This window comes from Sminthopsis crassicaudata, chromosome 2 (assembly GCF_048593235.1).
Source record: "Sminthopsis crassicaudata isolate SCR6 chromosome 2, ASM4859323v1, whole genome shotgun sequence".
Lineage (NCBI taxonomy): Eukaryota > Metazoa > Chordata > Mammalia > Dasyuromorphia > Dasyuridae > Sminthopsis > Sminthopsis crassicaudata.
Window position 1 is genome coordinate 187,752,399 of NC_133618.1, and position 16,720 is coordinate 187,769,118.

The window sequence follows — 16,720 nt, forward strand, 5'->3', positions numbered from 1 at the left end:
TATTGAATAGTATTTGAATTCATCTTTTTAATTCAATATGTCCTGTTTTGTACTTTGCACTGGAAGTACAATACAGTACAGAATTTTCTTTTGCTATAAGCCCACAGGCTGAGTGAAAACAGCATGTGAGTTACATTGCTAGCCCTACCTACCTCAAGGACACAAAGAGATCTGAGAGAATCAGCAGGGCACTATCACAAGAACAAGGCAGAGATCTTTGCCTGAGAAAAACAAAACAGCAGGTTCAGGAAGATCAGGAAAGGTTTATTTAGAAAACAAATAAATAAAGTCTCTACTTAAAGGACATAAAAGATTCCAAAAGACAGAGGTGAAGGGGAAGAACATTCCAGATATGGGGGAATAACCATAAGGACACATAGATGAAAAATGGTGTATTGTAATTGTGGAATGACATGTTGACCAGTATAGCTGAATTGTAGAGTTTGTGTTTAGGAGCAAATCTGTGAAATCAGGGGACTGAAAATAGGGTTTATAGCCTTAGATTTATGTTCCTAAAATCTAAGATCCTATGAGAAACATGTAGAAAAATGGAAATGTAGGAAGGAGCCAGATGATGAAGAGTTTTAGAGTTTGATTTTGGATATATAATAGAGAGTTGATTGCGGGAGGAGTAAGGGAGAGTGACTTTCTTGAACTAAACTACCAAGCATTAGAAGTTTATTGCAGAAAGCACTACTCCACTGGGCCACATTGTTTGAATGCCAAGTCTATACTTGCCAAAAAAAAAAAAAAAAAAAAAAAAAAAAAGACTATCTTTTGGGGAACTCACACAGAGCAAGCACTCACAAGATGGCCAGAAAAAGAGATACAAGGACACTTTCAAGCTTTCTTAAAAACTTTAGAATGGATTACATGACATGGGAGACAGTGGCATAAGACTACCAAGCATGGCATTCCCTAATCAGAGTAGGGGCTGTATGAGCAAAGCAGAGTTGAATTACTCGGAAGAAACTCGAGATGAACCAGTTAGAAAAGCTACACCAAATGTTTATATGGACTTCTTGTGTCTGATCTATGGCAGAGCATTCTGAGTTCTTATTGTTCTTAGCAGCCATAGTCGGGCACAGTATAACTCAGTTCTAACATAGCAATATCATTTTGGTCTTCTTCGAGAATGAAGGACAACTTAACCTAAGCTTTAAAAAAATCATTTTGGCACTTGTGTGGAAGATAAATTAGAGAGCAAACTTGAGATAAAGGGACCAAGAAGGCTATTATACTAGTCCAGACTAAAGGTGATGGGGGTCTAAAGTAGTAAGGGAGAGCTGTCATAATACAGAAAAAAGGACATAGGTGAGAGATATTATGGAAATAGAAGGGATAAGATTTGGCTACTGATTGAATATGTAGGATGAGTGAAGATTTATTCATCCCTAAGGACATCTAGCTTTATTTCAAAATTAGTAAGCATTGTTTGTGCTAACATTTTTCATTCTTGAAATTAGGCAGTCAACCAAATCCTTGGTCACTTCATCAACATGTTTTATTTTTTTTTTTTTTTAAAGAAAACAACAACCAGTTTTTAGAAAACACTTTTCCTCCACTTATGACAATGACATCTGTGAATTAGAACTCTAAAAATGTCTGCCATGTTTATTCCTGGGAGCATTTGACAATCATGGGAAGCTCTGAGACTTCAGCACCCCAAGAGGGATTTTGAAATGGAAATTTCCTATCTGCTAAGCTTTCCAGATCGTTGCACAGATTCCCATAGTGCTGAAGGGAACAAAAAACCTGTCTTAATAGAATCAATGGAAATCAAATTGATTTTTATCCAGAAATATGGTTCTGGAATATCACTTAACAGCTTTTCTCAGGACAGTTACTTCCAAGTGTGAATATAGAGAAATATGGAAAAGAGAGGGTTTTTTATTTAAAATTAAATATAAAGATGCTATACATTTCTCTCTTTTCCTCCATTACTTCATTAAGCAATCATTTCTCTTCCAAACATTTCTTTTTCACCCACTTGGATCCAGAGTCAGAGGATCTGGGTTTGAATTTTGATTTTGCCAGTCCACTTGGGTGACTATTTCCTCAGCTGTAAAATGAGAGGAAAGAAGTGGAGTAGATCAAATTCAAATAAAAATGAGTCCATTAAACCATTATTAAGATTCCTTTAAGCCATAAATTGATAATTTTAAGATTTAATCTTATGTTTTCTTGTATTTTTGTTGAATAAATATTTCCTACTTATATTTTAATCTGGCCCAATCTGCCCTCAAGAGTAGAGTGAGCTACATATTTGACACCTCTGGACTGGATAACCTCTAACAATTTTTAAAAATAGAAATTATGCTCATAGACTTTTCAATAACTTCCAAAGCTCTTAGTCTATGCTCAAGCTACCCTCTCCCACTCAATTAATATATTTGCAATGGCTCCTAATTGCTTCTTGGGACAAACACATACTGCAAGTCATGTATTTTAAAAATCTTCATTAATTATTCTCTAGCCCTGTTCTTTTACCTCCTCTATATTATTCAAACTTTCCATTGCTTTATTCAAAAATTCCATTCTAAGCAAGGAAACTGGCTTATAGTACCCTTGTGTATTTTTCTCATTACTGTTTCTGAATCTTTATACTTGACATTCCCATCACCTAGTCCATACTGCTTCCTTTTTTTTTTTAATTAAATTTTTTCACTTATTAAACTTTTATTTTCTCTCCCGTCTACCTTTCTCCTACTCCACTGGGGAAAATCAAAAGAAAAAAACCCTTGTAATAAATATGTATAGTCAAGCAAAACAAAAGGCCATACTAGTAATGTTTAAAAATGGGCATTATTCTTTCATCATTAATACTCTGGAATTATATTTCCAGAGAATGATCATTAATCAGAATTCTTAAATCTTTCACATTGACAAAACTGACCAAAAAAGGAAACAGGAAATGATAAATGTAGGAAAAAAGTTGACTCATTAAAGAAATGTTGATAGAGCTATGAATTGGTATGAGCAATTTATAGAACAATTTGGAACTATTTTCCAAAAAGTTAGTAAACAATGCTTATCTGTTCTTTGATAAAGCAATACTACTATCAATATTATATTCTAAAATAATGTAAAAAGGAAAAAAGTTTAATATATAAAAGATATTTATTTTTGTGCATGAATTTAATGGACACAGGAAATAATTTTAAAAAAACCTGGGAAAATTTGCATGGCCTAATGCAGTGAAGTGAGCAAAATGAGAATAATAATTCATGCTGATATATTCATCTTTTTTTTTTAATTTTTGATTCCAATTTATGTTATTATCTTCCAAAATAGCTTTTGGTTTACCTGTTCAAAGAAGACTTGATGCTAACCCTAAGTGATTTTTTAATTCACACACTATAGAAAATTTACTGGTTTAATGTTTCATATGTCTCTGAATAAGGACTGCTAGTTGTTAGGTTCTTACTAGGTGCTAAGTCGGTACTTAACAATTCTCTAGCTCAGGGTTCATACCTTTAGTTCACACCTTGAAAAGGAGTTTATACCTTTAAAGGAGTTTACACCTTTAAAAGGAACAAGTTCATTGGTTGTAGGAGTTGACCCACAAGCCCCTGGGACTACCCACAAGCCCATTCTCTGGGAGGATAAAAAGAAGAACATTGAGTCTGAATTGGGATAAGGACAAGACTTTCAAGGAGAACTTTTTTTTTTTTTTAGGCTGGGGTAAAGTGACTTGCCCAGGGTCAGACAACTAGTAAGTGTTAAGTGTCTGAGACCAGATTTGAACTCTGGTCCTCCTGAATTCAAGGCTGGTGCTCTATCCACTGCACCACTTAGGTGCCCCCAGGAGATTTAGAGCCAGGATTACAGAAGAAGAAGATTCAAGATTCTTCACTCTGGCAGGAGGCTCCAGAAATCTCCCAAGAAACCTGCTCACAGAGAAAAGGATTTATAGAAAACAAACCTCCTCCCAGAGAAGGATTATAATTGAGAGAGGACAGGACATTACATTATGGAGCCCAATGTGGGGCAAGGACTTATTCTGAGCCCTTCAGAGGAGCTGTCCCAGACTTGACAGCTAGTCATTTTTATGTTAGCACTATGTGTTGTATGTGTGTTAATAGAATTATGTCTATATTTCCTTTTCTATTAGAATGTGAATTTCTTAAGAAAGGTGATGTTTTCCTTTTTATTTTCCCATAGTGCTTTACATATAGTGGTCATTCCAGATTTTATGGATTCCTGAAATAATTTTATTATCTTTTTCATTATATTAATTTCAAATGAGTATCCAGTGAATTTTAATCATTCTTTATTTTTATAGAATGGTTGAATTAGTCATCCATTAAATATTATTAATAATACAATAAATATTTATGGGTATTAATATATTTAATACTTTATCATAAAATAATAACACAATATTTTCTCTTAGATAAATATTACTCTTATTCTATATAGAAATAATCAAGTCTTTTATCTTATTGAAGTGACATATAATATAATTGATTTTAGAAAAATATCATACTTTTATTTAATCATTTCAGTATTATATGAATTCAAATATTATCTTAGAAATAATAGGAGTAACCTGTGGCCCATGAATTTGTTTTGAAATTGTTTAGATAAAATATATTTCACTATCTTGTTTAATCCTATGTTTTATTTTATACATTTAAACATTATACATTATTTTGAGAAGGAATCTTAGCACAATGTCAAAGAAATCTATAATACAAAGAGTGAAAAATTCTTGTCTTAGGAAACTTAGTTGATAAGTACAGGACTTGTACTACTTTCTCATCTGCAGTCAGAAAGACCTGATTTTAAAAAATCAGATCTCAGATACAGTACTATCTTTGTGACCTTGCCTCAGTAATCTACTACTGTCTGCCTCAATTTCCTCAGCTGAAAGATACAGATAAGAATAGTACCTACTGTCCAGGATTGTTGGAAATGATATGAATAAAACAATATGAACAAAATGATACTCATATAACACTTAGTGCAGGACCTGTCACATATGAGTTACTTAATAAATGCTTATTTCCCTCTTTAAGATTTGATTAGATTAGAGCAGGAACTTTTTTCTATTTCCCCAAAGGCACTGAACACAATAGTTATATAATAAGTGCTTGTTGAATTAAATTCGCCCTACATTTGTTAAACACCAGCCATGTGCAAGGCACTTTGCTAGGTTTTGGAGATAGAGACATACATGAAATATTCTTTGTCTTCAAGAAGTCTGTGTTCTCTTAGAGCATGTGAGAGTGGGGATATGACATGTATTTGATAAGTATAAGATAGAATGTGAACCCAGAAAAACCTCAATATGTTTTTTCTTATTTTCATTTTATTATGATGCTTCTTCCCTCCACTCTTATGTGCTTCTTTTCTTATTGATGAATTCTTCCCTACAACTCTATTTTGGAGAAGGCCCAGACCCGTCATCCTCCATTTTCTGTACTACACCATTATGCTTCAGCTTCCTTTCTCCTCTATCATTTTATCCATTGGCCAGTTCTTCCTAGAATCTCCTTTTGAGTGAATAACCAAGAGGACCTATCCTCCATTTTTCAGCTCACTTTGCAACATGTTCCTGATCCTTTTTGTTGTTATAGTTTAGTCTTCCTGACTTCAAGTCTGTTATTTTATCCACTGAGAATTCTAGTTGCTGAATCTTCTTTTTGGTTCCTTTTTATGTGTCTTAGAAGATAGTAGGTTTCTGATAAATGTTGATTGATTGATTACTGTATTTTCCAATTAGAATGAAAGCTCCTTGAGGCAGTTCTTCCTTTTGATTGAATTTGCATCCCTATTAGGTAGTGCAGTGCTTCGCACATAAGAAGTATTTAACAAATGCTTGTTGACTATTAATTAACCACTAAATAAATATGTGCTCTTTATCAGTGAATGAAGATTCCCTGCATAATTTCCCTTTTTGTTCACTTTCTCTTTGAGATAAAAATGGTGGTTCTCCTAATGATATCAACTTTTAAATATACATAGTAATACTTGTATGAGTGTATTCAAATTGTGAGTTTATTCCAAACTTATCATGGTTAAGGAGATTCTAAGAGAGCAGAATGCTAAGGAAAAATGATAGATTGAAATTTTATGAAATTATTACAGAATTATGATGAAACATTCTCATACCACATGCTAAGGTGAACTGCTATGTTGCTAAATAAGACTGAAATGGAACCTGTACAACAACTGTAATGAAAGTTATTCAGATAATTTAGAATCTTTAGAACTAGAAAAAATTAGATAAGCAATCTGAGAGTTATTGAGTCAAATTTTAAGGATTGAAGCATGGAAAATTTTACATGAAATGATACAAAACAAAGGAAGTTGTCAAGACTATAAACAATGTAAATGGAAAGAGCAACCACCACAACACAATAAAAAATATGTTGCAAAAAATTTTTTAAAAAGCATTATTCCACATTATTGTTCTGTAAGAAATGACCAACAGGATGAATACAGAGAGGATTGGAGAGACTTACATCAACTGATGCTGAGTGAAATAAGCAGAACTAGGAGATTTCCTTCACAGCAGGCCTCATCATATTATATTCTTCCCAAAGAAAGATTAATAATAGCCAATTAAAAATATGGTCTTCTAAGGCCTTAGGCAGATTTTGAAAGAACTGCAGATCCTGATCATTCTGTAGCACTGCATAGTTAAGTGGGGCTTCATATCAACTCTCAGTAGTTTAATGGGACAAAATGAGAATCCAATGATAAGGTGAACTCACACCTCTCAAATTAAAATTAAAATATCATTATTGGATTTGTTTTGCCACTTGATTTGAATGATGAAATACCTTTAATGCTAATAATACTTGTTTGTGCATATTAAGTGGAGAATATAGCCCTTAGGAATGTATTTTTTTTTTTAAATCTTGTGAGGGTTTTTTAAAAATCTGAATTACTGCATCTTAAAAGATTTTGTAAATCTGCTCCTGCTGCTAGAGTTTCATGATGGAAAAATGAATAAACATTCAATGCACTGATAAATCAGATTATTTAAAATTATATCTTAAATAGAATTTTGGAGTTTTCAATTTCTTTTCTAAAAATTCTCTAAATGGAACACAAAGCCAACTCCAAAATGCTGACAATTTATTGGCAAAATAGAAAATTAAATTAAAGTGATTTCCACACATTCTTGTCTCTGTTCAACTGTGAATACCTGGAAATGTGAATTTTGCTATTATTTTTATAGGGACTGAAAAGGAAAAGTTATAATAACTACCTTAAACTTTGGGTTCTTATTCACAGTTAATGCCATTTTATTCTATTTTCCAAGATGTATAGATGTAATCTACTATGCTTGTTATAATAATGCCTTCCTTTGCTTTCCCTGTTTATACCATAGATTAGATTTTATTCATCATGCAGCTTTATTAGTTCATGGTGTATAGAGAGGAATGGAAATGATTTTTTACTTAAAATCTGGAGACATGAATTTATTTTAGGCAAATCATTCACCCCTCTAAGCCTTAGTTGCTCTATCTAGAAATATTCCTTTTATCATAAGGCTATAAGGAAAGTATTTCATAAACCTCAAAATATTCACTACAAAAAATTATAAGCCATTCTTTTCAAAAAAAGAAACAAAGGATGATTACAAGAAGGCTATTGCTGGGAAGTAGAAATGGTAACCTAATCCATGACCTTCGGCAAGTTATTTCAATATTCTGAGCCTCAGTTTCTTCAGCTGTGAAGCTTAACTGTTCACTAAGTTTTTTTATATTCTAAGTTTTATGAACTTTAGATTTATCAATATTTAACAATATTGTGGTACTTAGAAAAACAATAATAGGAGGATACTAAATGAGATAACATTGAAAATAAATAATGAATCTAATAAATCCAGATTATGAACTTTTAAGAATTTGGGGAATTTTCCTTTTTTGTAGGTAAGTTTCTTTAATTTCCACCATATTTCAATTTGATGGTGTTCATAGATGCAGAAGGTTATTCTAATGTTCCTTTTTCATTCTCAAATCTGGTCAATTTTTGAAACATTTCTTTCCCACTTTTCCTCTTATCTAAAGGTTTATTTATTTATTTATTTTTGGTTGTTTTGTGGACTTTTCTCTCAGGATATAGTGAAATGATTAGGTATAAACCTGATAAACAAATTTATTGCTTTAATATCACCCCAAACTAGATTATGAACAGATCTATATCTTTGCCCCAAACTCTATTCCTGTGTTTCTAACTATTGACTTAATATCTTTCCCTAAATATCCCTTTGGCTTCTCATATTAACTTGTGCAAAATGGAATTTATTTTTCCCCTCTCCCCAAACTTGACCATTCTCCAAATTTCTCTATTTCTTTTTTTTTTGGCACCACTATCTTCTCACCTTGATTCAAACCTTCAAAATCATCTTTTGACTCTTCCTTCTCTGCCATTTCATTTTCAAGTCCTACTGCTTCTTTCTTTGTTGTTTCTCTCACATTCACTCTCTTCTCCCTTCTTTTTCAACTACTTTTTTTCTTTTTTCCTTAGACTTTTAAAATAATTCCCTAACTGGTTATCATGTCTCTATTTATCTCCTTTTTGAAATATCCCTCATTCTACTAACCAAATGATCTTACTAATATATATATGTATATATATATGTATACACACACACACACATATATATATATTTAAAAATAAAAAAACACACATATATAAATATTTAAAAATCTCGTCACTAGTCAAAAACTTGCAGTGGTTTCCAGTTGCCAGTGGAATAGGATAGAAACTCCTAGTTCTGGAATTCAATATTCTCATTAACATGGTTCTTACCTAACTTTCCAGGTTGATTTAATTTCTTTTTATCTTCATGTTTCATTGTCCTGGCTAAAGTAGTCTACATTCTTTTCCTCCTTATTTTGTCATGTCTTTGCTCATTCCACTCCCCTGTCCCTGCCTGGGCATACCAAGTAGCTGAAAGTATAATGGATACAGTGTTAGGTCAGGCATCAGGAAGATCTGCCTTCAAATCTGGCCTTAGGTGTTTCTTGGGTATGTGACTTGTGGGCAAATCATTTAATCTGTCTTTGCCTCGTTTCATTAACTGTAAAATGAGGGTGAAAAATAGCATCTAACTCACAGCATGATTGCAAAGATCAAATTAGATAGATAGTATTTGTAAAATGTGCTTATGAGTGCCTGATACATAGTAGATTCTATATAAATGCTTATTCCCTTCCTCTTTGCTTCCCCTTATGTCTCAAATACACTACTTCTATACTCATCATTTTTGTTGTTGTTGTTGTTGAAGTCCTTCCTTTATTTCAAATCTCATATGAGTTTCTGTTATTAAGAGTTCCTTGATCACCCCAGGTTAAAGTTATACCTTCCTCTTCAAATTTCTTGTAATACTGCCTGGATCTCTAATTTGAACTTAATGAGTTATCTTTGAATCATTGTGTGTGTGTGTGTACTTGCTGTTCCTCCTAGTCACTAAATTTTAAGTTATTTTAAAGCACAAATTTCATCATATCTTTTATTATATATACAATGTCTTTTCATATGTAAGTATATACCCCATTCTTGTAAAAAATTCTGCTATGTAAAATATATTTGGGAGAATAAATGTATAATGCTACTGATGACTTTTAATCAGTCAATTCTTAGACTGTCAAAGTTCATAGAGGTGCCAGCAAGGTGTACTAGAAAAAAATTTGCATTTAGAGTCAAAAGATCTGGGTTATCAATAATGATATTTACTATTAGTAAATTTAGATAAATCACTTTACTTTTCTTGATCCCAGCTTCCTTATATGAAATGAGAAGCATATTCTGAAGGAATGTATGATGAAGTAGATGTTGAAGTAGATAGCTTCCTTAGTCTTTTCTGACTTTAAGCAGATTCTACATTACAGATTTCTTGTTAGAGAAATGTTTTATAAATCACTGTGAATTTGAAGAACTTCCAAATGAGTATGGCCATGATGGTAAAAGGTTTCAAAACCATGTTGTATGAGGATCATTTGAAGGAACTTCAAAAAGAACTTGAAGAAGAAACAAGTTAATAGGTTATATAATTTTCTTCAAATATTTAAAGTACTGTTACTTGGGAGATTAGAGGTGTTCAATTGGTCCCAGTGGTAAGAAGTAGAAATAATGGATGAAAATTGCAAAAAGAAAAATTTAGACTTTCTGTCAGGAAAGATTTCTTAACAATTATAGTTGTCCCAAAGTGAATGGGTTACCTTGTGGGTTCTGTTATCTCAAAGTAGGTTCAGTAGGCATTTTCAAAGGAAGGTTGAACTACTACTTGTTGAAGATGTTGTAGAGCATATCAGGTGTGGGTTGGACTGGAAATCTTTTAAGGTTCTTACTAAGTGAAGCTCTTTACCAATAATAAGCTCTATATAATTGTCATCTATTATTATTCCAACTCTCCCATTTGGTGATTCTATGATAAATATAAACTCTTACCCTAAGTAATGTGTGAGTTTGCATTCATCACATGTACATATCCTAGTTCAGAAATGCAATTCTAACCTGACCTCTGAAGGATAGGCTAGGAATTCAAAGTTTGTTGTATATAAACTACAAAGTAGATATGAAACACTTAGAAAACTAAGGAATTGGCTCAATCAATAGGTTACAGAGTAAATGAATCAATAGTTATCTAAAAGTTTGTAGAAGACATCCTTCCTTCCCCTACTGTCCTATCTTTTACAAAACACTTGCATTGTGTCTGAAAGCACAGAAATGTCATTGTTGTATGATAAGGAAGATGATTTTTACACTTACATAGGATCTAATGAGAATAAATTGTGATAAATTATGCTTGCTGGGGCAGGTAAGTAGTGCTGGAGTCAAGAAGACCTGAATTCAAATTCAGCCTCAGACATTTATTAGCTTTATAACCCTGGGCAAGTCATTTCAGTCTGTTTGCCTCAGCTGCTTCGTCTATAAAGCTTCTTTCTGAAGAAGGAAATGGCAAACCATTTTAATATCTTTGCCAAGGAAACCCCAAATGGGGTCACAGAATCATACATGACTAAACATATAACAAATAAGCATTTATATGAAGCTCTAAGTTTTGCAAACCTCTTGATTTGTATTCTTTCTCAGGAAAAGAGCATTAATGAGGGGCAAGCCAAGTGATATATGAAATCTGAAAGGATTTTACCAGCCACACATATAGAAAAGCCACTTTGAAATTTAAAAATCTATTAATAGGTTCATTAATTTTAATTCAGAAAATGAGGCAATCACAACTGATAATATGCAAGGACATCTCAATCTTCACAACAGCCTGTACTGGTTTGTGGGGCATACTGTCAAGCCAAAATAGAAATTTCAGTCATCTCCATTTTAGCAACAGTCAAAGTAATGATAATATTCAGTAAGACAAATTCATTTTAAGTTTTGGAAAATTTTATTTTTTACAAGCTTGAATGTATAAACTGTTAAAAGATAATGTTTTGCAAAGTCTTGGTGATTCAGAAAAAAAAAACCTATATTAAAACTGAAGTTAGTTAAGCATTATGCTTTATTGTTAAGTCATTTTTCACTTTAGTCCAGCTCTTCATAATGCTCTTAGGGATTTTCTTGGCAAATATTTACAAATGAAGAAACTGAGACAAAGAGGAATGAGTGATTTGCTCAGCATCACAGAGCTAGTAAATGCCCAAAGCCAAATTTGAACTCAGGTCTTTCTGACTCACCCATCTGCTGCCCAAATGCTAGCCAAATGTTACCATTGTGTTATTATATAATGTTGTGTACTAATACTAATGATGTAGGGGTCTTATTATGTGCTATATGGAAAACTTACTTAAAGAAAAAATAAGTCAAACTTGGGTCTACCCCCAACTTTTGTTGTATTGTTTTGTCATATTTTTCTGGGGGTTTTTTGTGTGTGAACAGGGGGAAGATGGAAATTTTATCAATTATATGTATTTCTTAATTCAACTTAACAGTTTACTTGGTTTTTTTTTCTCCCCCAAGAAAATGTTCCATGAAGGAACAAATGGAAGGACACAATCATGACAAATATACAGATATACAGATACAAATATTGTTCTGGATTCGTGTTTGTACTTCATATCCAGACAAAACTTCTCAGGTAAAGACTCCATTACTTTTATATTTTGGTATAAATGAAACATAGATAATATTGTTCCCAAACCAGCAGGCTTTTGTCTTATGAAAAAAAATTATACTTTTTTTTCCACATCAGAAAGCACAAGCAAATATTTGGAAAGATGTACTTGTATTGTTGAAGAAATATTTTTTTAAAAATGAAATTTTTTGCTGTGAGGAAAAATCTTTCTATGTGGTGATCTGAATTTTTAATTCTTTTTCATGATTAAAAACCATATAAAACATATTTTTAGAAAAAATGACATTGAAATTGTTCACTAAGATATCCTTTTAAAAGATTATAATAAGAGCAAAAAATGACCACTTTCAAAAAGAAAGCTTTACATGACATGTTATATCTTCATTTCAGTCATTATTTTATGTAAGTGATTATAGCTGAGGAAAAGTGGCCAATTTTTCATCAAAAGGAAGTTCTAGAACAATGGTGAACTGCTTTAGAAAAAAGGAAGTAGAATTAGCAAGCCTTACGTTTGGTGATCTCCAAGCGGTCTCTGTCCAATGGACTTTAACAACGCCTCTGATCGGACTGCTACTTTTGGTGATGTTTTCGGGCTAGAGTCAGATTCTCCGCTCTCTTCATCTCCCATGGCTTTAATGTAACTTCCACTTCTCATCCTCCTGCAGGGTATCTCTTCATCTTTACCACCAGTGGGGTACCCTCCCCATTCATCTTGAGGCACCTGGGACATAGCACAAATACACAACATATGTGAATCTTGTTATTTATACAGGGGCTTTCCCATCCTGGTTTTTTTCTTTTAAGAAATTCTGTCTTTTGAAGACAGGCTTTTGTGGTCATTTAAGATTTAAAACTCAAGTCATACAGCAAGGGCTCATCTTAGCTTTTTGCTTTTCCCATCCTTAAATGAAACCGAAAACCAAATAAAGTTGAAATGAGAATTGTTTACTGTGTATTAAGTACAAACCAACCAATCATTCGTTTTTGAGACTTGTGCTGAGTTAATGGCTATATACAGATGGATGAGTGAATTGCATACCTGGAGAGTAAAATTATACATCTAGGGATCTGAATCAAACTGTATATATCAATTTTCTAAGAAACACAACATTCCTTCACCCTTTAAAAAAAAAAGGAGAACCAGAACTCTTTGAGAGCAGGTTTTTTTTTTTTTTTTTTTTTTTTTTTTTTTTTTTTTTTTTTTTTTTGCCTCTCTTTATATCTGTACCAGGTACTTGAAACATAGACTTTTAACAAATGCTTGTTGATTGACTTTTGCAGAGAGGTGAACTCTAATTTGTTTTTTTTGTTTTTTTTTTTTAATATAATATGTTATCAACTAAGACCCTAATCCTGCCTATTAAATAAGTGTTTGTCTGGTATTCCTCAACTTAGAGTGTTAACTTAAATATGACAATAAAGTATTTTAAAATCTTGATATTTGTTAGGACAATGAAAAATTCCACATTTCCTATACTAAAAAAACAAGCTAAAAAACTGGAAATAATTTTAACAACAAAATTGTTATATTTGTTTGCTTGCTTTCCCTATAGCCCAAAACTCCACCTCCCCATCCCCCATCCCAAGCAGTGCCTGCAACTCTGGGTTTATATTTCATCTTGTGTAGGTTCATTAACTTTGAACAAGCATCTGGCAGGCCTTGGTAAAGTTGACTATATGGTCAAATTCATATTTTTGAAAGCCACAAACATCAAGTAAAAAGTGAGATTTTATTTTGGAAAACAGCATAACATTTGTTGGATTTGTTATGCACTAGTCCCAAGTAATCATGTTAAGTCATGTGGTTAAAAAATACCTTGTGTTGTGAATATAGGGAAAAAAAAAACTCATTTCTGGGAATAGCCAATCCCAATTTCCTATTTCATGGAAGAAATTAAGAATCGCATATTTTAAGTGTTTTCAATAAATACATTTCTCCCATTATATACATTTCTCAGTACATTTATTGACTATATTTTCATGAGAACTAGGCTTAGAATTAAAAAAAAACTGGGTTCAAATCTCAACTCAGACACTTGATAGTACTACAATTCTGGACATATCATATAACCTCAGTTTCATAATCTATAAAATAGGGGAAATGTCAATTAGTACAGGTTGTTATGAGGATCCTCCCCATGGACCAACCACAAAAATGCCAGGCTTGTCACTAATAGGACACTAGGAAAGAACAATCTCCGTCAGAAACACACTATCTCCTGCTCATGCTTAGCACAAACAGGGTTCCTATATTCTTTCTAGTACATAGGTCCTCCTTGTCTTGGCCAGTTGTAGTTAGGACCAAAATCTAGAAGTTCACTTGCCTTTATAATGCAACCTCATTTTAAATCTGCCTAAACTAATTTGCCCCAAATTTACATATTCCTACCAATTTTACTCTTTATTTTTGTGACACTGAACGCTCACCCCCTGCCTGAACAAAATTTCCTTCTTTACCTCAGCTGTCCTCCCTTTCTGATGTTCTACTGTATATCTGCTTGTCCTGTAGAACACCTGCTCTAGAATTACCATTTTTCTTTCATTTTATTCCTTTCTTTTTTGACTCTTTCCATTATTTGATATTCCATGACACTTAGTTCCCTGGCTCCCATTCAATGATGACATTGAATCGCTGGTTTTCCTTTCTAGATCTATTTTCTCACTCATAACTCAATTTCATTGGTAAAGGTAGGAGAATCAAAAAACTCTCTGTTTCTCTTGGTTACTTCTAAACTCTTCTTCTATTGACATCACCTAGTAATCTTTCCTCTTTTAAGGTTTATGCAATCCAAATTTATCACCCAATGCAGATTCTCATAGCTGTTATTCACCACTTCCAGGATATTTTCTTCCTTAATTAATTCAATACCTGTTTACCTCTCCCTTCTAACTCTTCTCATTCTAGGAAGCCTCAATACATATGTTGGTGTTCCCTCAAATACCCTATGTCTCCATATTCTTCCTCAGCTATATGCAGGGATCATAGTACTCCTCACTTATTTCCCAGGACTTATGACCTTTTTTTTTCTCTTCCCAAATTCAAATTCTTGTTCTTCTTGTTCTCTTTCTCTTCCTCTTCTCCTCAGTACTGGTGTTCTATCAACTATACTATCTAACTCAACCAAAGTCAAATCTACACTATTCTCTATACACTATAGATAATACTGTACTTCTACTTTTACACTATTGAATGTAACTAGAAGAAATCATGAAACCATACTGATAGGATCTGATACAAATTTATTTTAACTAATAGCAACTGGGCCATCAGTGAATCAAGGCAAACCTACTAATCCTCTCTAAGTCCCTTTCTCACTTAGTAAGAGGCTATTACAAATATTATCTTTTTTTCCCTCAAGTCTCCTATACTTATGCATCCTCCCATCTTCTCAAGTGAGGATCTTGTACATATGTCACAAAAATAAAATAAAATGAGGCCATTAGCTAAGAGTGACCTTCCTCCTCCTACATCCCTCTAATATTACTCCCAACTATTTCATCTTTCACTACTTTCTGATCATGTGGTGGCCCTTCTGCAAGCCAAGGTCACTTCCTTTCCAGAATCTTTTGATTCTATCCCTCCCATCTTCTCCTACAGACTGCTTTCATCATTATCCTCACTTTCATATCTTTAATCTTTCCCTATGTACCACCTTTCTTGCTTTCTACAAACACATAAATTCTTCATTCTTAAAAATTCCTGATTAGATTTTTTTCATGCCTGCCAGTTATGCCCCTATATCTTTCCAGTTCTTCTCAGTTATACTTTTTGAAAAAACTTTAACACTTAATACCTTTAATTCCTTTCTTTCAATCTCTTTTAAACGCTTTGCTTCCAAATTCATCATTTAACTTAAACTGCTCTTTCAAAGTTACTAGTAATCTCTGAATTGTCAAACTAAATGCCTTTTTCCCCTCTGTAGTTTTGATTCCATTGAAGACCTTCTTCTCCGGGACAGTATTGCCTTTTTGGATTTTTTACATCTCTTTCTTGGGTCTCTTATTTGTTTGCTCATTTTCAGGATCCTTTCCTTGATCTGCATCTACACTTACTAACTGTAGGTTTTCCCCCAAGGCTCTGCCTTAGTCTTCTTATCTTTTCTCCTTATATATTCACATTTAGTGATCTCAACTCCTATGAGTTCAATAATCACTGTTAAGCAGCTTATTCTTACATGTTTATTTAATCCCAGTATCTCAATTGTATCCCATTCCTTACTTTACTACATGCTTTTTGGACATTTCAAGGTAAATGTCCTCAAAGAGCCTCAAATTAAATATGTCCATATAGAATTTACTTATCCCCAAACCCATTCTTTTTCTAAACTTTCCTGTTATTGTTGAGGGAATGACTCTTTTCTGTTACTCAGTTATACAATCTTGGTGTAAACCTCAATTCCTCTCTCTCAATCACCATAAATATCCAATCAGTCCACAAATCCTGTTTCTTTTTAAGTATGTTCACTTCTATTCACACATCTGCTACTCTAGTTTAGAATCTTCTGGCCTATTGTATTGGCTTTCTGCCTTGAATCTTTCTCTCTTCTCATCCACTTTTCACTCAGCTGCCAAAATAATTTCTTAAGCATAGATTTGACCAAATAACACACCTCTCCACTAAATAAATTTCAAAGGCTTCCTATTACCTCTAAGATTAATTATAGACTC

General features: G+C 32.9%; 1 protein-coding gene across 6 annotated transcripts in view; it reads right to left on the reverse strand.

Moving 5' to 3' along the window:
• Nucleotides 1-16,720, reverse strand: part of DLGAP2 (DLG associated protein 2) — a 1,171,101-nt gene that overhangs the window by 139,575 nt on the left and 1,014,806 nt on the right. For all 6 annotated transcript variants that reach the window (XM_074287975.1, XM_074287976.1, XM_074287974.1 and 3 more), the window contains one exon: nt 12,562-12,773. In XM_074287975.1, coding sequence (XP_074144076.1) covers nt 12,562-12,773 — 212 coding nt within the window. The remainder of the gene's footprint in view (nt 1-12,561; nt 12,774-16,720) is intronic.